The 20,476-nt window shown below is 46.0% G+C and overlaps 1 protein-coding gene across 3 annotated transcripts; it reads right to left on the reverse strand.

Moving 5' to 3' along the window:
* Nucleotides 1-5,220: 5,220 nt before the first annotated feature.
* DDO (D-aspartate oxidase) lies at nucleotides 5,221-17,597 on the reverse strand. Of its 3 annotated transcripts, XM_008158321.3 has the most exons (5): nucleotides 17,511-17,597; nucleotides 15,615-15,790; nucleotides 12,599-12,707; nucleotides 8,559-8,735; nucleotides 5,221-6,003 (listed from the first exon to the last, which is right to left on the reverse strand). In XM_008158321.3, the coding sequence occupies exons 2-5, from the start codon at nucleotides 15,784-15,786 to the stop codon at nucleotides 5,436-5,438; spliced, it is 1,026 nt and encodes a 341-aa protein (XP_008156543.2). In that variant the 5' UTR covers nucleotides 15,787-15,790; nucleotides 17,511-17,597; the 3' UTR covers nucleotides 5,221-5,435. The 3 variants fall into 3 exon arrangements, with proteins under 3 accessions (XP_008156543.2, XP_054578039.1, XP_054578040.1); XM_054722064.1 differs by lacking the exon at nucleotides 8,559-8,735; XM_054722065.1 differs by lacking the exons at nucleotides 12,599-12,707; nucleotides 17,511-17,597 and having other exon boundaries at nucleotides 15,615-15,659.
* Between the last annotated feature and the right edge of the window lie 2,879 nt (nucleotides 17,598-20,476).

Genomic DNA, 20,476 nt, shown 5'->3' on the forward strand with positions numbered 1-20,476 from the left:
ACGCCCAGAGGAAACAGGTTTCCTATGTGTCTCCATCATTCACAACCCCAAGAAGAAAGATGAGAGGAATCAAGAAAAAATTGCTATGCTGTGAGGAATAAAAAAAAGGGGGGGGGGGGAGGGTGGAATGTTACATTCATTTCAAATACCTGACATTCTTGAGAGTCCTGGACCAGGTTTCCCAGAACTACAACTCCCAGCGGACACAGGTCCCATCATCATTTTTTCCCTCCTTTTCTATAAAAGCTCTTAATGGGTTGAGAAAAATTGGTTTCAATAGCAACTGGTTGGAATGAGTCTATTCCATAAAAGGAAGACTATACCATATATAATTTTTAAAAATAGCCTTTCTTCTGTCGTGTTCTACTGGGCTATGGCCTTTCTGTGCAGCTTCTTTTCTTCCTAAGTGAATAAATCCTAAAAGTGTGTCCATAACCTCTGTCTGCTGAAGAAGCTCCGTGCCTGCAACCCCGGTGCCCTCACAGCTGCTGGGTCGCTCTGGGTCACAGGAGCAGCAGGTCTGAGCTCAGGCACAATGCTAGACACTGTGTCAAACACAGGGACTTAAGAAAGAAATCAGTTGTTTTCCATGTTCAGAAAAAAAATAATTTTTAATGGTCTGTAATAGAAAACAGGAAAGAAAAGAAAAAAAGAAAAAACAGCAAAGTAGTCCATTCTCAGGCCTTAGCACAGATCACTAGAGACCTCAGGAAATCTTTGTGGAATAAAAAAAGAGAAAAGAAAAGAAAAGGCCAGCCAAATGAGAAAAGCAATGGCTATATTCAGAACTTGCTTTAGCAAAGGAGTCAGCAGCCACCACATCAAGGCAGGCAGAGGTGTTGGAAGTTTAATAGGGAAAAAAAAGGACCTGCAGGTGCACCCTGAATGGAGGCTGCCACCCTGGGAAGCTGCAGACGGCTAACAAGAAGCAAGGCATCCACTGTGATCGGTTAGGAGAGCATATTGAGCTTTCTCTGGTTGGTCCTATGTTAGAAATGGGACAAAAATTAGGGGACCTGTCAGCTATTAATCAAGTTCCTGGCCATGTGGGGCCAATTGTTTCAGAAATGATTGTGTAGCTTTCTGGATTATTACTAAAGACTAGGGCCTGGTGCATGGGAATTGTGCACTGGTAGGGGGCATGGCTGGCTGTGGGAGCGCCACTCATCTGGGTCAGCCGAGCAGCACTCCCACTGTGGGAGTGCGCTGACCACCAGGGGGCAGCTCCTGCATTGAGCATCTGCCCCCATGGTGGTCAGTGTGCGTCATAGCGACTGGTCGACAGGTCGTTCTGGTCATTCCACTGTTTGGTCGCTGGGCTTTTATTATATAGGATAGCAACCTGGCTTCCTCCAAATATGACCTATAGCAGGCTGACTCCTGGGACTGGCTATTATAAATAAGGGTCTGGTTTACTGGACAGGCTGCTGCAAGTTGTGGGTCAGCGTTCTATTTTGACATATGGTCTGGCCATCACCCGTTTGAAAATTGTCTCTCATCTTTCAGACAAAGACAGATAGCTGTCTACAGGCAGCGAGGAGATTCCCCGCATTTCTAGAGACCCACTTTGGGAGACAGCTAATTCCTATTGGCCACCTTGCCCAGAAGTACCTATGACATCCCTGCTTATGTGAGCACATCCCCAGGACGATGCCCCGGGAAGGCAAGAAAGGAAGGGAAGGCTAGTGGTATTGAGCAAACACCGATATTACAGCCCACCCCACCTCCAAAGATTCTAATTTAATAGAGTAGGGCTGGACATCAGTATTTTTCCACAACTTCCTCGATGGTTCTGATGTGCAGCCGGGTTGGCAGCGAGTGACCGAAACCTTTGAGCAATACTGGGAGCACATTCTTAGCCACCAGTGGAAATGAAACAGGGCTGCAGCCATGGCCACTTCCTCAGGAAGCCTCCGATCTTTCAGTCTTGTCATGTTGGGCGTTAGAAATATAAAATACAGAGTGAAACTAAACTCTGAGAGTAGCAAGTAGACAGTGTCATAGAGTGTGAGCCCTGCCTACACGACATGAAGATGCAGCATTTATTGAAACTGGGGCATAAGCAACAAATCCAAAACACTCCAAACCACCATGGAAGTGACGGAAAGACTACCTGTTCTGAGCAGCACTCTTCATTTTTATTTCTTACCATTAAAACTTTATCTTCCCTTCTTTAAAATGCCATTTTATCATAACATTATTTTTCACAGATTTCAGGTACTGGGAGTGTGTGTTAGTGTGTCTGAATGTATGTCATCTAAGTTTGTGCATTTATCAAATACTTGACACAGAATTCAGAACAACAGGCATTTGGGGCATATACCCTCAAAAGAATCACATATTCGCTCAACTCAACTGGTATCTATTTTTTATTTCCAGTCATTTCTAAATTTCAGAATTACCAATTTATCTGAATTTAATACAATACCACCCCCTGGTGGAAATCTATAGAAAAGAACCCACACTTGAATTTTCTCCACCACCCCAGCCCCTGCCCCAACCCCTCTCCCATACACCTTCTTTCTCTCTCCCAGCAGAATTTTTTCTTCAAAGTCAGATGCAAAAGCTCAGTGAACAAAACAGCAAAAATAAAACTGTACTAGGGGCTTTCTCTTTCCCACATTCTCATTGCCAACCCCACATCTCCCTCAGAGTATTCAAAATAGAATTCATCTCTAAACATGAAATACTCCATCTTCCCCCCGAAATTAAAATCACCTCTGTTTCTCCCAAGCTTCCTTATCTCAACGAAGAGCATCTCCTTTGCCATTCACTCAAACCAAACCCTCCTGAGAATTCATAATACACATGAACAGATTAAAGGCTCTGAGTAGGCTCGCATCAAGAAACCAGTTAGATATATTTAACTAGAGGCCCGGTGCACAAAATTCATGCATGGGGGGGGGGGGGGCGGTCCCCCAGCTCTGCCTGCACCCTCTGCAATTTGGGACCCCTACACCTTTTCCTTATCTAGCTAACCTCTTCACATTTAAAAAAATTAACTGAAATATCACCTACTGTAGGAAATCCTCTTTGAACAAATGTCTTTACAATCTGTATTAAGTATTTTCATAGTATACCATTCTTTTTCTTTAACAGCTACTTAGAGTAGATGCAATGTGGTTTTCATTCTTGCATCTGAATTTTTTCTTCTTGCTCTTGTAATAGCAAAGCTTATCCAATTTACATTTTCCTTCAAGGGCTTATATTTGGTTCAGTTTCTAGTTGGCTCCCTGCTTTTTTTCAAGCAATAAATTTGGGTTGTGATAGTAAGCCTCATTTATAATCAAGCTTATAGGTCTCTCTATCTGAATATTTCTGTAATATCTATCACTTTAGCCTACCAGAGATTGTGTTCATTTATATAAAATAACAATAAATGTCACCTGATCATTTGATCTTCTAGTAATATTTTATAGCAAGATGTATTATTCTAGTAATTTAACTATTACAAAACTGTGGCATACAGAAATAAATTACGTTGAACAATAAAGAATGACTCAAATATCAAAGCATAGTACACTTAGGGCCTCCCTTGTCCTGTGCCTCAGATATCATAGCATAGTACACATGGAACTCAGCTTCCTTTAAAATAGGAAGGGATGCCATACTCATGAAGCAGCTGATTTTTATTTAAGGGCCTCTCTTGTTCTGCACCTTTACAGAGGGGTAAGTAGGGGCTGAGGGAATTTGAGGAAACCCAGACAGAATTCTCCTCCTAAAAGATTTTGCTAAGCTGGCCACTGGGACCGCCAGGCATTTGTCCAATTAAAACCTGGACACACAGCAATAACAAAGGCACTGGTCTCCTACTGCTAATGCATAAGGATCAAACCCCAGCCTGCAGGAACTCACCCCCACAGTCAGGACCAGGCCGCTGGGTAGACCTGGGCTGGTGCTCCTAACTCTGGGGAGAGGGAGACTTCCCATGGCTGCAGGCTAGAGGGGAACAGGTCCATAGCGCAGGTTGGTCAGCAGAGTGGCTTCTTCACCTGGGATTGCAGGGCAGCTTGGCCAGGCTCTGCCTGGCCTGTTCACCCCATGATTGCAGGTCAGCTCTGCCTGGCCTGTTTGCCCCATGATCACGGGGCAGCTTGGACCTGGGCTCTTCGCCCCGTGATCACCGGGCGGCTTGGACCTGGGTTCCTCACCCCATGATGGCGGGGAGGCTCGGCTTGGCCTATTTGCCCCATGATCGTGGGGCGGCTTGGACCCGGGCAGTTGCCTGCCTGCCCAGGTCCCCATCTCAGCTTGGATCCACCAGTGGCTTCAGGCACTGCCCCCCGCTGCCTGCCCATGTCCCCAACTCCATCAGTCGCATAGGGCCTCTGCCTCCACCGCCTGCATATGCAAATTTACTCGCCATCTTTGCTGGATGAATTTGCATATCACTCCTGATTGGCTGTGGGCGTAGCGAAGGTATGGTCAATTAGCATTTTTCTCTTTTATTAGTGTAGATTTCCAAACTCATTTTATCATGAGACACATCCCCCTCCTCCCCAGTACTTTTTTTTTTTAATATATTTTATTGATTTTTTACAGAGAGGAAGAGAGAGGGATAGAGAGTCAGAAACATCAATGATGAGAGAGAAACATCGATCAGCTGCCTCCTGCACGCCCCCCACTGGGGATGTGCCCGCAACCAAGGTCCATGCCCTTGACCGGAATCGAACCCGGGACCCTTGAGTCTGCAGGCCGACGCTCTATCCACTGAGCCAGACTGGTTTTGTCCCCAGTACTTTTTTAAAAACCTGCGAAAAACTCTGGTTATATTTCATTCAGAACAATTGTTCCATCTTAATTAGCAAATTAGTTCTTTGGCTGCACATGCTATTCAATCTTCAGAAATGCTTGGGCACAGTCCACCATACAACAAGCCAGCTCTCAACTGCCTGTGGTAATGCAAAGTACGGCCCTTAGGGAACTGAGCCCAGACAGCTTTGGAGTTGATGCCACTGTGTCTTCTACCAGGAATTCTTCTAGCAGGAGTCATTCATTAATTGTAATAAACTTATATCATGTGATCATGTAATTTTATTTACAAGGACTTTAATCTCATTCGACTACAACCAGTGAGCATCATGGGCAGCTCTGAAACTGGCAGTGAACTCAGTGATTTCCATGCCTTATCTCCTCCTGTGGATTTATGAGCCAAATATGTCAAAATCCCTAAGCTTCCAGCATCCATGTAAATTAGCATAGAGTCTTGGACACTAGATCTAAAAGTCATCTTTTTTATCAAAATCTTTATTTTTAATAGAAATAGAGCTTTATGTTCCATGTGATTAGTAATAGATGTAAACCTAGTACCAGAATAGCACTAGATTAGCACTAGTTCTAAATCTACTCATACACATTGTATCATTTCTCATTTTGAACAGAAATTATATGTTGGTCAATAGTCTCCTGGGCCATTTGCTGTCATTTTATGTCACTTACATCCTTGACTTGGGAGCGGGGGCCCTGAGGGCTTGAACACACTCACTCAGCAGCCTGGCGGCCTCCAGAGCCGTCCCCCAGTGCATGGAGAAGCCCCCGCTCCCGTGGCCATAGTGGTGGACCACAGGCAGCCTCCGGCCATCCCGGGCCAGGAGCTCTTTCTGCAGCCGAACACCTGCTCTGTAGGGCCTCAAGCCCACCGTCTCCTTGATGTCCCAGGCTCCACGGAGGGAGGGCTCCAGAGCACAGCATCGGGAAAGAATATCTCTGCTAATTTCTGCATCTGGGGACAGATTCCAGTCTCCATTTTGCCTACTTCCACCCAGGGTTACGTTGGATGCACCGGGGTAAATATACGTCAGCCCACTCCCATCTCGGATAAAATGCTTCACCCAGGGAGCCTGGACTTTAAGCAGCTGGCCCCTCACGGGGTAAATCTCCAAGTCTCCCGCAAGCTGTCTGCTTCCAAGGCCTGAACAGTTGACCACGATGTCGAAGGACGGGTGAAGTTCCCACAGGTCTTCTATTCGCCGGGTGAGTAGCACGCCCCCACTTTCTTTCACCCTGGGGAGATCAAGAGACCGGGAGGTGAGCCTTGGCAACTTGCTGCTCAACCCTCTACAGGCAGCGATGGACAGGAACATGGAAACAAACTCCTCAAGAGCGTCCATGGCCCAGGCAAGCCAAATTCTAGCCACCAATTGCTTCATAACTGGGGATTCCAAAAGTGGAACCTAAATAAAAACCTATTTCAAAAATTCAAAGCCAAGTAGATTATATACGGGGGGAGGGGGGGCAGGGGGGCAAAAGTAGGTTTACAGTTGTTCATATGGAAAACAAGACAATACTTAATAAATAATAATACAAGGATAAACTCTGTTTCAAGTACTCACAGCTACAAATTCTGTACTTTGTCCTTTTTCAATTTTATTTATTTTTTTTATTGATTTCGGAGAAGAAGGGAGAGAAAGAGAGAGAGATAGAAACATCAACAATGACAGAGAATCATTGATGGCTGCCTCCTGCACACCCCCTACTGGGGATCAAGCCCACAACCTGGGCATGTGCCCTGACCAGAATGGAACCATGACACTCAACCATTGAGCACACTAGCCGGGCTGTCTTTTCTATGTGCAGTAGAGTTTCTATATCATTCTCGATGCCAAATAAATACCAAATTAATCTGGGTATTTTAAATCCCCACGTATTTCTTGTGTGTGTCCTTTATTTAGCACCTAAAGTAACTGCCTTGGACATTTTTGTCTTGCATGTTCCTTCGTATTAGTCTCCCTAACTGGATGGCTGGGACAGGGCGACACGCTCCCCCTTATGTCTACCACAGGGATGCTAGCATGAGAGGGCTAATATGTAGACATTATGTTCTGTGTTCCAACCATCCCAATTAGAACTCAAAATTATTCTCCTAGTTCAGAAACATAAGAGAATTTACCAGCCTTGGAATTTGAGCAAATTAGTTAAACCCACTGAACTTGTTTTCTCAGCTATAACCTAGAGACAAGAGTGCTGAGCTCTCATGGTTTTGTATGACAATGATGTAAGAATGCAATAAATGAAATCTTACACCTATGGATGAAGACAGTGGCGGGGGGTAAGGGCATGGGGTGGGGTGGGGAATCAGGTGGAGGGGAGCTATGGGGGGGGGGGGAGCGGAACACCTGTAATAATCTGAACAATAAAGATTTATTTTAAAAAATAAAATAAAAAAGAATGCAATAAATGTAAATGTCCTTCTTTTCCGTTTCAAGGGTGCCTTATTGGCTGAGCTACTGATGAAAGTTCATCCTCCACCTGGAAACTTCTTAAATTATCATAGAGCACAGGGTGTTGGAAAGCCCTGTCAGGCTTGCTGTGCTGGGTCCCTCCCAGCCCTCATGCCTCACAAGAAAACTTACTGAATGTGCCCAGGGATCAGTCATCCTTGTGTAGTTGTAATGTGACCACGTGGTGATACTCGGTCATTACTGTATAGCCATGGCCAATGCATTAAGATGGTACAAAAATGTAGGAGGAAACTGCACCCGGAAGCTAGATGCTAAATTAGGTAATCAGGTACCTACATGGCTGCCTTGCGATCATATGAAGTAGTTATTCTGGAGGTTTTGAGTGACATGGTTGCGGGTATAAGAAGCTTGGTGACTTTGTTCTTGGAGCTTCCTGCAACTGACCTCACCCTAGGCAGGGAGGATACCATTGCCCCAACCACCCAGGAGGAAATGGGGGGAGGAGTGGGAGGGTTCAAAAAGCTGTGCTCACTAAATAGCCCCAGCCCAAGTCCTCTGATCATCACCCTAAAACCCAAGTGTCCATTTTCATTAAGCCTAAAATCCAGGCTGCGTGAGAGAGGAATCCTAATGGAAATAGGAAGTCCTGAAAACCAAGCCAAAATGCAAGTTGAAGGTATTTGGGGCTAACCTTGGTGAGGAAGGAATGACATAATTTAAATAAGCCCTCAGTTTTAGAGTTCTTATTTATAACAAAAGAAAACAATGAAGCTATTTTCTTTATCACCAATGAGAAAAATACTCAAAAATAATTTATGATAAGCATAGGATTCTCTCATTCAAAGAACGAGAGTAAATCATCGATGCCAAATAAATACCAAATTAATCTGGGTAATTTTAAAAACCCAAGTATTTCTTGTTTGTGTCCAGAATAAATTTCCTGAAATTTTGTGTTCAGAATAAATTTCCTGAAATTTTGTGAAATAACACATCTCTTGTGAGCCCCATATGACAATTTAGTCTCCATTGTACAGGCCAGGAGACTAAGATACTATTTCAATAAGTTGGTTTTACTGGTGTGTGGTGGTGGTGGTGGTGGAGGTGGTGGTGGTGGTGAACCAAATTGTGCATCAAGATGCACACTACAAGTAGAAAGTGGACATGTTGCTCATTAAAAAGAATGGTATGACTCACTCCTATGACTCAAGCACTGTCTTCAAACTGTTTTCAAAGCCCTAGCCATCTGTGATCAACAAAACACAATGCAAGAGCTCTGAGGGACCACAGAGAATTTTCAGTATATATTTTATGAATAGCTAAGAAGTTACTTATGGCTATGACCGATGAAGGAAGCAGCAAAGAGCCATGTAAACTGACCTTTTCTCCAACCATGGGAGGTAGGCAGAACCTTCGCATTTCAGTGTTGTAAAAGCCTGACCAAACACATGTTGGGGAAATTTCTTCAGCTCAGCCTCGGTCATCTTTCGAAATCCCAGAACCACGTCAGCCCAGAATGGCACTTCTTCAGTAGGAATGCTCTGAAATACCTGCCAGCTGAAGTATATTAGGAGAATAAATTTCCTGAAATTTTGTGAAATAACACATCTCTTGTGAGCCCCATATGACATTCTCTAAAGCATTGAAAAATCATACTTCCTGTACATGAGCATAAGATCTATTCTTCCATTCTCTTGGGTTCAGATATCTCAGCAGCTAAATTTAAAATGTTCATGAGTGAGGGGAATAAGACATTTAAAAGGAAGTGTATCTTTTAAAGATTGGATTTAATTCTCTTTTTTCCAAAAAGCTCTCGCCCAGATTTTCTTACTTATTTATGACTATGCATGTTAGAGGAAAGGTTTTTCTGTTTTGCAAAATGCTTGACATAAATTATATGCAAACCATCAAAAGTTTAAAGGTTGGCCTCATTCCTGAACAAAATATCTAAATTGGAATGAGCAATGGTGAGAGTCCAGGAGGTTGGGGTGCAAATTATGACGTAAGTTGTAGGTCATCCGTTTAGCTCTTGATATAAGAAGCCGAGTTGTCCAGAGAAGTTCTGTTACCGTGAAGTCATAGTTGGGGTGAATGAGGCTGAAATGATATTGATTGACAACAAGAAGCCTGTAATAATCCTACCAATAGCTGTGAGGCATATGTTGAATTTACAAGTGTTTTCATCAATATGAATAAATGTTGTAAATCATGGCTGCTCTAAAATAGCCAGGAAAATAATTTGAGTGCTGTACATGGTTGCTAATGATGTCATTCATAACTAAGTAGTTTGCCTCGGGGCTCTGTAATGCGTGCTCGTGCTGCAAGCTCTCTCTGGGCTAGACTGCCCTCTTCCGTAGCTTCACCATCATCTGTAGGCCGAACACTCAGCAGGCTACATCTCCAGCCCACTTCTCTTTCATGGGTTCCAAAATCAGATCCACACCCACTATGTTTCCTACTCCCCACTGAATGTCTACCTCATATCTCATACAATGACCACACACACACACACACACACACACACACACACACACACACACACTTCCCCTACTCCTTTCCCCAATCTTATCCAACCCAGAAAAAAATAGGATTCCATCCACACAGGTGCTAATGCCAGAAACCCAGAAATCACCCTTTACTCTCTCAACCTCTGCATGCCATCAACTATCAGGTCCCGTCAAATCTCCTCTTAAGCCATGGCCTGGTTGGAGTGGCATCCCGTACATCAAAAGACTGGGTTCAATTCCCAGTCAGGGCACATACCCAGGTTGGGGGTTAGATCCCTAGTCAGGGTGCCTACAGGTGGCAACTGATGGATAGTTCTCTCTCACATCAGTGTTTCTTTTTCTTTCTCTCTCTCCCTTCCTCTCTCAGGTGGGCATTAAAATAATAATAATAATAATAGCCCTAGCCGGTTTGGCTCAGTGGATAGAGCGTCGACCTGTGAAATGAAAGGTCCCAGGTTCGATTCCAGTTGGGGGCACATGCCTGGGTTGTGGGCTCGATCCCCAGTGTGGGGCATGTAGGAGGCAGCCAATCCACAATTCTCTCTCATCATGGATGTTTCTATCTCTCTCTCCCTCTTCCTTCTTCTCTGAAATCAATAAAAATATTTTTAAGTAATAATAATAATAAATCTCCTCTTAAGCATTTCTTAATTCATCTACTCTTTATCCCCACCATCAACAGCTAATCCCACCATCACCTCGCGTTCCACAAATCTGTCTTCCACACTACAGACAGAATATTTTTGAAATGTAATTATGATCAGTTACTTCACTGTATAAAATCCTTCAATGGCTACCCATTACATTAAAATTTTTCAACCCCTCCAACACACCACAGTCACCCCAGACTCAGGTCTATGCATGTGCTCTTCCCTCTCCCCAGAATGCTGCCTCCTCTGTCCTCGACCCTGTCTCTGCTCCCTTCACCTCTACACATCACCGAACTAACCTACCCTCATCTGGATGGTCTGCACTGAAACATCACTTTTTTCCTGGTGGCTTCTCATAAAATCCCAGAGCAAGTTTATTCTCCAGATAACTGCTTTCATAATTGGTGTCTCATTTGTTACTCATTAAATTTAGGACATTATCCACATGCCATAAGCTACATGAGGGCAGGACCATGTCTGTCCTTCTTAAAAATTCACTCCATACATATTTATTGAGCATCTACTATATGCCAAGCAGTATGTATTACATTGCTCATTTTTATATCCCTAATACCTAGGATAGCACCTGACACTGATGAATGCTGAAAACTTGTTTTGAAGGAATGAACAGATTAATGAAGTGACATACTTAAGCCAAAGATGCAGAGGACATTGTGCCCTGGTCTTGGCTTGCCTCGTCCAAATCCTTTTTGGAAGCAAGTGGGATAAAAATCACTCATGTGAGGGGAAATAAAGAGCTCTCTTTTAGAATGGCTTAAAGTGCCTTCTTTATAATAACCTCAGTGGTGGCAAAGTCTTACTCTTGAAAGGATATTTAAATTGTGGACACAGCTGTTTTTTAAAATTATGGAGAGCCAAAGTTTGTGAATTAGACTGGACCACGTTGGTTTTGACAAAAATGAAGGGTGGTCATCTATTAATGAGAACCATTTTCTTACATGCCTCATCATCTGGTTTTGGAGACAGTTATAGAACCATCTATCTTCGGAAGGTAGAGAAGCGAAAGTTGCTACTTTGGACAAAGATTTTGAGGAATTAGTGATGTTAACATATTTTGGTATTAGTGATGGTGAGGGAGGGCAAGAAAAGGAAAAGGGTAGAAATCTGCCTGATGCAGGGGTGTTCACCAGCAAAAAATGTCAGCAGACATCTCAAAAGAGGAGAGAGGACAGGGTTTTGTTTTTGTTTTTGTTTGGGAGGAGTTGTTTGTTTTGCTTTAGAAATAGCACAAAGGGTGCAGTGGATTTAAGAATTTAGCAAAAGGCAAACATCTCTCTGCTCTTTCAAAGGCTGTAGGGCATGACTGTGTTATAACACAGGATAACACAGATGACATATAGGTTATGTCATGAAGTTAAAAGTGACAGAATGATTAGTTATCTCTACTTAAGACCACATAGAAAGATATTGCAATATTTTAAGTGCTAGTTTGTGTTAGCAATGTTACATAGGATTTAGTTTTAAACTCTTTTGTTTAATTGTGCATCTCCTGAAATCAGATATGAAGAGTCAATAGGAGTGGGCTAACCATTTCAGAAATATTTTTTTCCTAAGTGGTGACCTACAAAATTTACATTTTTGGAATGTAGCATTCTCCAAGGACACTAAATATATAAGATGTCCCTATATTTTGGGTCTCTGCTCCCATTCGAGTGTCACACCTGTTTGCTTTCCATCAGCCACATTATCTTCACATAACCCACCTCACTGCTTACCTGACATACTTTTGCGGCCATAGTTGCAAATCACTGCATAACCTCCAAGGAAACTCAAAACAGTATTTGTTGGGACACTGTAATGGATGTTCATTATTAAAAAGTCTAACACCATAATTTGCCTTTCTCGAGTTCTTTGGAGTAGAGCCTAAAATGTTCTTCTAAATCCTCCCACATCCAGGTCAGCATTCTGCGCACAGCAGACACTCGATAATAATATATATTGAGCCGAAACCGGTTTGGCTCAATGGATAGAACATCAGCCTGCGGACTCAAGGGTCCCAGGTTCGATTCCGGTCAAGGGCATGTACCTTGGTTGTGGGCACATCCCCAGTAGGGGGTGTGCAGGAGGCAGCTGATCGATGTTTCTCTCCCATCGATGTTTCTAACTCTCTATCCCTCTCCCTTCCTCTCTGTAAAAAAATCAATAAAATATATTTTTTAAAAATAATAATAATATATATTGAACTCTAAAGTCTGTTTAGATCATTGTAAATTCTAAAATAACCTCAGCTCTCCTCTCTTACCCAGACACCAGATGAACGGCAGCCTCCCCGGCTTCTGCAGAATTGGCAATTGCCCATAGGTGGTCAAAGGTCTCTCTAAACCACTGCTTCTGCTTGTGGATGGGTGTGTCTATAATCAGGGAGAGAAGCAAGTGGAACGGAAAGGAACATTGTAATGACTATGCTTCAGATAAGCTCCTTCTAGACGCTGGGGAGAAGAATTGAGAGGCGAAGAGGAACATTTAGATCAAGCACCGCACTGTGAAGGATTTATCAGCAACCAGAGTTCTGAATGTGGACGCATGCCGACAGCATCTGTGTGTATATTGATAATCAACAAAGGGGGAACCAACCAATGAGGGGGAAAGCTGGTAGGTGAGCCATCTGGCAGGTGGTCTTGGGCAGAGGTCCTTGAAGGGTCTGTAACCAACCTGAGCAGAAGTCAGTTCATGGTGAGGCATCCAGCTGGCCATGCAGTTACAACAAGAGGAGAAAGAATCCAGGGCCACTTTCCTGGGGACTGAAAACATGGTGGGTGACGAAGGGAGACCTGTGAGGCCCAGGTCAGCCGGGACAGAGACGGGAACGCACACCAATGGGAAGCTGGAGAGCTCACCCTCCCGCCACAAGGAAACACACCCTGAACTGTGAAGGTGAGCGCCTCAGGAAGGGCTCCCTGCAGCCCCAGCCAGGCGGCCGTGACCTCCCTCCCGCTCCACCCCATGAACCACGGGCCCGCTTAGGGTAGCAGTCCAAGGTCAGCGGGGGCGTGCAGGACCGCACCAGGCACCGCCTCTCTGTCAGAGTCCTGTGGACCAGCACTCCCTATTCCCCAGGCAACCCTGCCAGAGCCCAGGAGACGAGGCCTGGACACAGCTTCTAGAAGGGAGTCAGGCCTGTCAGGGAGGAAATAAGGGTCAGGGTGCAGCCCCCAAATAAGAGTGTCCAACGCAGGTACAGATAAATCTCACTGCGGGTAAAGTATTTGGCCCTCTGGATCCTGTGGAAGGTTCGTAGGGGGGAGTCCAGGGCCAGGCCAGGGAGCAGTGGTTCTGAGGGGCTGCAGTGGGGGCAGCACAGAGGAGATGAGGGAACTGAGGCACAAAGGATGCTGGTCAGCTCTGTTTGGAGAGATGTCCCTGTGGCTCAGAGTAGAGTGGGCATGCCCCTGGAGTCACCCTGCTCCCCAGACAAACCCCCAGGTCAATGAGAGCGTTTCAGTAGCAGGGTTTCAAAACTTGTTAGGAGTGGACCTGTGCTGTCTTTAAACGTGTGACCGTTGTGTATTCAACACTGTATTCCAAGACTGTGGACTATGCCACCCGGGTAGAAATCAGGAAGAAATAGATAATAAACTCCAAAGAAAACTAAATTAGATTAAACCCAACAATCTAGGCCAGTGTATGGGGCTCTATTGAAATCCATTCCCTGTTCCCACCCAAAACCTGAAAAACAAAATAGTGGCTGAGATCCACATGAAATCATCCCGAAAGAACTGCTCTACCCAGTTCAACAGCGAGTAGAGCCAGCCTGGTGACCTAGTTCACGTCCTAGTGCTGGTAAAAAGAACCGGTAAAAGAAGGAATTCTCATCATTTGCAGCAACCTGGATGGAATTGGAGAACATTATGCTAAGTGAAATAAGCCAGTCAATGAAAGAAAAATACCATATGATCTCACTCATTTAGGGATAGTAAAGAACATTATAAAGTGATGAACAAAAAGATAGATACAGAGACAGTAAAGCATCAAACAGACTTTCAAATTACAGGGGGAAAGTTAGGGAGAGGTGGGGGAGTTATGAAATCAAACGAAGGACTTGCATGCATGCATATAAGCATAAACAATGGACGCAAAACTCTGGGGGGGAGGGCATGTGTGGGTGTGGGGTGGGGGGGGTAATGGTAAGATATGTACACATATAATGCCTCAATAAAAAAAAATAAAATAAAATAAATAAATAAATAAATAAATAAATAAATAAATAAATAAAAAGAACCGGTAGCCCGAGTAGCAGTAATGACAACAGCAACGAAGTATACAGCACTCGCTGTGTCCCAGGCACTGTTCTAAGTGCTTTACGTATATTAACCCACTGAATTTTCACACGACCCTGTAAGACCAGTATGGTCCCCAGATGGCGCTGGCACTCATGAGCACAGAAGATATTTACCACCGGGCCTGGTCGGGGCACATGTGGAAGGCAACCAATCGATGAGTCTCTCTCACGTCAATGTTTCTCTCTATGCGTCTCTCTCACATTGATGTTTCTCTCTGTGCGTCTCTCCCCCTCCCTTCCACTCTCTCTAAAAAATAAAAAATAAAAACAAAAAATCGATGGGAAGAAAACATGTCCTCAGGTGAGGATTAACAAGCAAAAACAAACACAAACTCAGACTCAGTGCATCTTTCAGCCTGAACACACACTGACTGGTTGTTCTATTCTGGCTTAGAAATGAGGATCTTGGTCCCATCACACACAGGTAGTTTCTGACTTGATGGTCATTACTGGAATCCGTGGAAAGACTTAGAGTTGCCCATTGTGGTAGTTCTTAGTGCTGTTCACCAAGCACTCTGCCTGTCCATCTTCTGAGCCTTACAGAATTGCACTTCCTGGCCTCCTCTCAGGGGAGAGAGAGCATGTGAGTGGTGCTGGCCAATGAGCTGTCATCACAAGTGATAAAAGTCACTTGGCAGAGCCTTTTATTGCGGAGGTGAGACCCCTCCCCACCAGAGCTCTCCCCCCACCCCCACCCCCACGCACAGATACTGATGACATTCAAGCAGCAGCTGCTCCATCAGCTTAGGTCCCTGCTGATCCCTTGCTGATGCTCAACAGACATATACCATGAGCAAGAAATAAACCCCTTGCTTCTTAAACTGCTAAAGTTTGGAGGTGGCTCTTATCTTACAGCATTAACTGAGCTTTTGCTAACAGCTGAACCAATAAGATGTTAAAAGCTCACATGACACTCACGTGCATCATCATTCTACCTGACATCTTCCATGTCGGATAGAGAAACGAAGATCCCTCTCACCTGGGTAAACGTGGGGAATAAGGATTCCAGCTGCCACATCACTCGTTGTCTCCGGAGTGAACTTGTCAGAAATGACTGTGACGGAGCATCCGGGGACCAGTTTGGAAATGCACAGAGCGGTGGAGAGCCCCATCACCCCTGCCCCCACCACGGCAACCCGGACTGGATCCATGGGCCTGCGAGGGAAGAAGGTGTGAGCTCTAAATCTCGTCTGAGGGATTATTCCATCCAGTACAAAGTTTGGCCTGAGGTCCAAAGCCTCTCACAGTAAGACCGTTCCTGCTGGCATTTCTCGTGGGATAAGGAGAGCTCCCTGTGAGTTCTCTTCCCATTAAGCACGGGGGTGTGGGCAGCAAGGTCTTGATGGGGTTTTAGACATGAGCGCAAAACCAGCCCGGAGCTGCCTTGGAACATACGACAGTTATGTAGGTTTGCCTTTGAGGGGATGTTTCTACTCATTCTGCCCCCTTTCCTACCCTACTTGCCCTCTGGGTAAAACCTAGGAAAGGTGAGTGAAGTAAGCAAGGTAGACACAGCAGCAAACAGAACAACATTTGACAGAAAGTTTGAACGACTGAACTCAGCATCTCCTCCCTCCTCGCCTCCTTCCCTACCTCTGTCACTGCTTTCCCAAGCTCCACACTCCCACCCTCACCCTCACCCTGTGCCTGAAGCCCCGCCCTCTGAGAGCAGGCTTTTCTGTAAGCCAGGGAGCAACCCATGGTCTCCTAGCCTGGACTCCCTCATCTATAAACCAAGCCATATGGATTCTGTATTAACTCCTCTGGGTGGTGAATAAGAGAGACCCACAGAGTGTGTCTCATAAAGAGGGCTCTTTCTGAGCGTCCGTATGGAAATACAGAAGCCTGGGCTGGGCAGGCGCCTGAGACCAGCACTCAGTGTGGGAACAAGCGGGTTGGTGAGGGCTCGACACCCTCCCACCCCCTCGCCACTGAGCCCTGCTCCACTGTCAGCTTACATGACCGTTGTGCCTTCCCTGCTTGTCTGTCCACCTCTGTTTTTGCTCTCTGTTTATAGGTCCCAGGCTCAAACTCCAGAGAGATGAAATACAATTTGTCTAGTTGGTCATGGCCACCCCTATCAGATAATGTTTAGCAGCAGGCCAGCTCACTGGGCTGAATCAACTTGTGCATCTGCCCCTGGCACAGTGGCCCTTCTCTGTCTAATCAGCAGTAGCCAGGGCATCGGGTCGGGTGATATAAACCATGGCCATCTGCACGCACTTCACCTTCCTCAGGAGGAGGTGGGACAGTCCCCCCTGCGGTGAGCAGGACAAACTGGGTGGGGCTCAGCTGTCAGTGGGCTGTTCCGCCTCTGACGCTGTCTGATACTGTCAAGTCCTCCCGTGAAGTTCTCTGTGAGTTATTTCTATTGCTTGAGCTATGTATGCATTTCCTCGGCCATTCGTTCATCGGATTGCTCCACAACGGGCTGGCTGGCTACCTAAGAAAGAGCAGGATTGCCAGGGCAGAGGGCGGAGCAGGGGAGGGTCCTGGGCAAGGGGCCGACCAGCAGAGGGAGCAAGCTTGAGGAGTGCAGCCCTGCACGCGTGCCCCAGAGGTAGAAGGCAGCCACCTATTCCCTTCCTGCCTTTCCTGCTTCACTACGTCCTCCCTGCCCGGCAACTTTCCCAAAACGGTTCTAATAAGTTGAGAAGGAAAGTAATCGTGGCTACGAATAACCAGCTGCCAGGGAGAAGAAATGTGAACCAGCAAGGTGGGTACAGCCTGGCCCAGCGACCTGTGAGTCAGGTCACCTGATCCCTTTAAGACACACCCCACGCTCCCTGCGTGTGTGTGTGTGTGTGTGTGTGTGTGTGTGTGTGTGTGTGTGTATAGCATGAGCCGTGAGCGCGAGCCGGGGGGACCCCAGTACCTGTCTCGGCAGAGGCGGCCTGGAACCACAGAAGGCTCTGGCACCAGCACTTGTTTTCCCAGTGAGTGGCTGGCCTAGTGCCTGGAGACGAAGGGAGAGCAAAACTGCTTCCCATTGGGGACATGGCTAAGGACGTTCCCTCTAATCTGACTCTCCATTGGCCACACGCCTGTGTCTCTGTCCCTTATTTCCCTGGAGAAAGGAGACACTGACCTCCTCTTGTAAATTGTGAAGCCGGGGCTCTGCCAACCTGGAAGTGGGCCTACTCGGCAGTTCTCCTTTTTCCAGTTTACAAACCACCTCGCCACCGGCCTGGGATTTCGGCAGCTGATTCGTGGGCGTGGTAAACAACGGCCGAAGCTGTCCAGCTCCCAGCCGGTTCCTCATGTGGCTGCCATCTCCCAGTTCCTGGCTCTGCTGGGTCTGAGGGGGAGGGGGAAGGGGGGGGTAAGGACAGAATAATGTTGTTGATCCCTGGCTTAGATGATGCCCTGATTGCAGTTGGAAAAATTATTTAGGAGAAAAATCTAGGATAAAAACGAAATGATCCTTTAGTCCACATATTCAAATATTTGCTGAGTGTCCACTGGGTGGCAGACTGTAACATTACAGTCAACAAGTTATGTGACAGGAAAGCGGTTTGATGTATCGAAGTAATGATAATAATACTGTAACTAATGTGTATTTAGCTTTAACCATCTGCTAGGCACATGCAGGACACCATTAACACAAACACCCTATGAGACAGGTACTGTTATTATCCCCAATCCACAGATGAGCAAATCGAGGCTCCAAGAGAATAAGGAAGGGTCCAAGGTCTCTCAAATAGGAAAGCCCAGTCTGAATGTCAGATTCCCAGGCTCAAGGTCTTCACCAAAGCACATCCGGAGGTGACACAGAAGATCTGTTTTACCTTAAGCGAGTCATCTCACTTCTGAATTTCATGTCTCCATTTGAAAACTGGACATGCAGTAAGATTTCTCTTACAAGTTGTTGTGAGCATCCGCTGAGTTGGGGTATGTACGGTAAAATTCTTTGTAAGGTGGTATATATATTTCATTGAGCATCTACTATAAAACCAACCACCAACAAACATGTGCAGAGCACTCTGTCCAAGGCATGTTGCAAGGACTAGGAGAGACTCAAGGGTTCCTAAAATGATGTTTTCTCCCTCAAGAAAGGAAACAAGGCAGAATAAGACAGTCCTCTCATAAGTAGAACTGTCACTGTAGGGGCTGTGATGGCTCAGGAGAGAGGCAGCCTGGTGGACCCAAGTGGCCAGTCCAGGAGGGACAAAGAAGAGGAGGGTAGGAAATGTTGGGAGGGAGGATGGTATGAGCAAAGTCAGAGGCAGGAAGTTCAGAGAGAGCTGAGGAAACGGTGGGTGGCTCCATGGGGAGGTCTGTGTGAGTGGAGTGAGAAAGTGCCCTAAGTGGGGCTAGGATGGAGGCTGTCTCCAAAAGGTAATGGGAACCATGGGAAATATCTGAGAGCTCTCCTTCTTCTCCCGGCCCCGGTCTGGACTCTACTTGCCTCTGAAAGGAAGACAAGAAGAAAACATTTGTAATGAAACCAAGAAAGCAAGCTGTGTACACATACAGCTAATTGGTCGTTCCTTTTCTGCTGCACAGAAATGTGACGTAAATGAGGGGTCATTCAGAAAACCAACAGCAGATTCGGGGGCACTGAAGGCGAGAGTTAAAAGGGGACTCAAGGGCCACCCAGTGGGACCTTACATTATCACGTTACAGTTGAGTGGCTGAGGTCCGAAGAGTTGAGGGATCTCCGGGAGACGGCAGGCGAGCACAGCGTCACACTCCTCCCCAGCCACCTTTCAGACAGTTTACCTTGAGCTCTGGAGGTGCCCAGGACCTCCCCTGTGCAGTGGACAGGGAGCTCTCTGCACACCCAGCCCCTCCTGCTGTTCTGCAGGGCTGTCAGTGGTTTGGGAGGCGTCGGCCCTGCTGGTGTGTTAGTCTGACAGTAAACAAAGGGCCGCAAGCCAATGGGACTTGAACTCTTCAGAAGGCTGGTGAGGAAGCCAAGTCTCGCAGGGCCAGGGATTCCGCTGTGGATGGCTCTAGGATGGTACAGGGAAGGAGGGGAGGAGGGCACTCACATCTCTGAGACTTATGGAGAGAAGTTTTCAAATTTGGGAAAGTAAAATGTCCGGCTACAATACTCACTCCTGGCTCCTAGCAGATGTGTGTGCCTTCACTGGACCAAACACAAAAACATTTGACTACACATTGACGCCCTCTCTGCTCAGAGTGCTGGAAAGCAAGTTATCTTTTCTTTTATAGCTATCGTTTTAATGGAATTTAAAGAACAAAATAAACAAACAAAACAGAAAAGACTCACAGTCCTAGCCGGTTTGGCTCAGTGGGTAGAGTGTCAGACTGTGGACCAAAGGGCCCGTGTTCGATTCAGGTCAAGGGCACGTACCTCGGTTGCAGGCTCCTCCCTGGCCCAGGCCCTGGTTGGGACGAGTGCAGGAGGCAACCAATCGATGTAGTTCTCTCACATCGATATTTCTGTCTATCCCTGTCTCTTCCACTCTCTCTAAAAACCAATGGGAAGCCGAAGCCGGTTTGGCTCAGTGGATAGAGCGTCGGCCTGCGGACTGAAAGGTCCCAGGTTCGATTCCGGTCAAGGGCATGTACCTTGGTTGCGGGCACATCCCCAGTGGGGGGTGTGCAGGAGGCGGCTGGTCGATGTTTCTCTCTCATCGATGTTTCTGGCTCTCTATCCCTCTCCCTTCCTCTCTGTAAAAAATCAATAAAATATATTTTAAAAAATTAAAAATAAAAAAAAAATAAAAACCAATGGGAAAATATCCTCGGGTGAAGATTTAAAAAAAAAAAAAGACTCACAGGTATAGAGGACAAACAGGGTTGCCAGATTGGAGGAGGGTTGGGGGGCTGGATGAAAAAGGAGAAGGGATTAAGATGTACAAATCGATAGTT

Source organism: Eptesicus fuscus, chromosome 10 (genome assembly GCF_027574615.1).
Source record: "Eptesicus fuscus isolate TK198812 chromosome 10, DD_ASM_mEF_20220401, whole genome shotgun sequence".
Taxonomy (NCBI): Eukaryota; Metazoa; Chordata; class Mammalia; order Chiroptera; family Vespertilionidae; genus Eptesicus; species Eptesicus fuscus.

Bases quoted from the DNA above. Each gene is read 5' to 3' on its own strand.
- DDO (XM_008158321.3), bottom strand. From the start codon at position 15,786: ATGGATCCAGTCCGGGTTGCCGTGGTGGGGGCAGGGGTGATGGGGCTC. The intron at 12,708-15,614 runs GTGAGAGGGATC...CCCTGATTATAG, and splicing joins TATTCCCCACGTTTACCCAG to ACACACCCATCCACAAGCAG. The intron at 8,736-12,598 runs GTAAGAGAGGAG...AATATACTTCAG, and splicing joins GCCGTTCATCTGGTGTCTGG to CTGGCAGGTATTTCAGAGCA.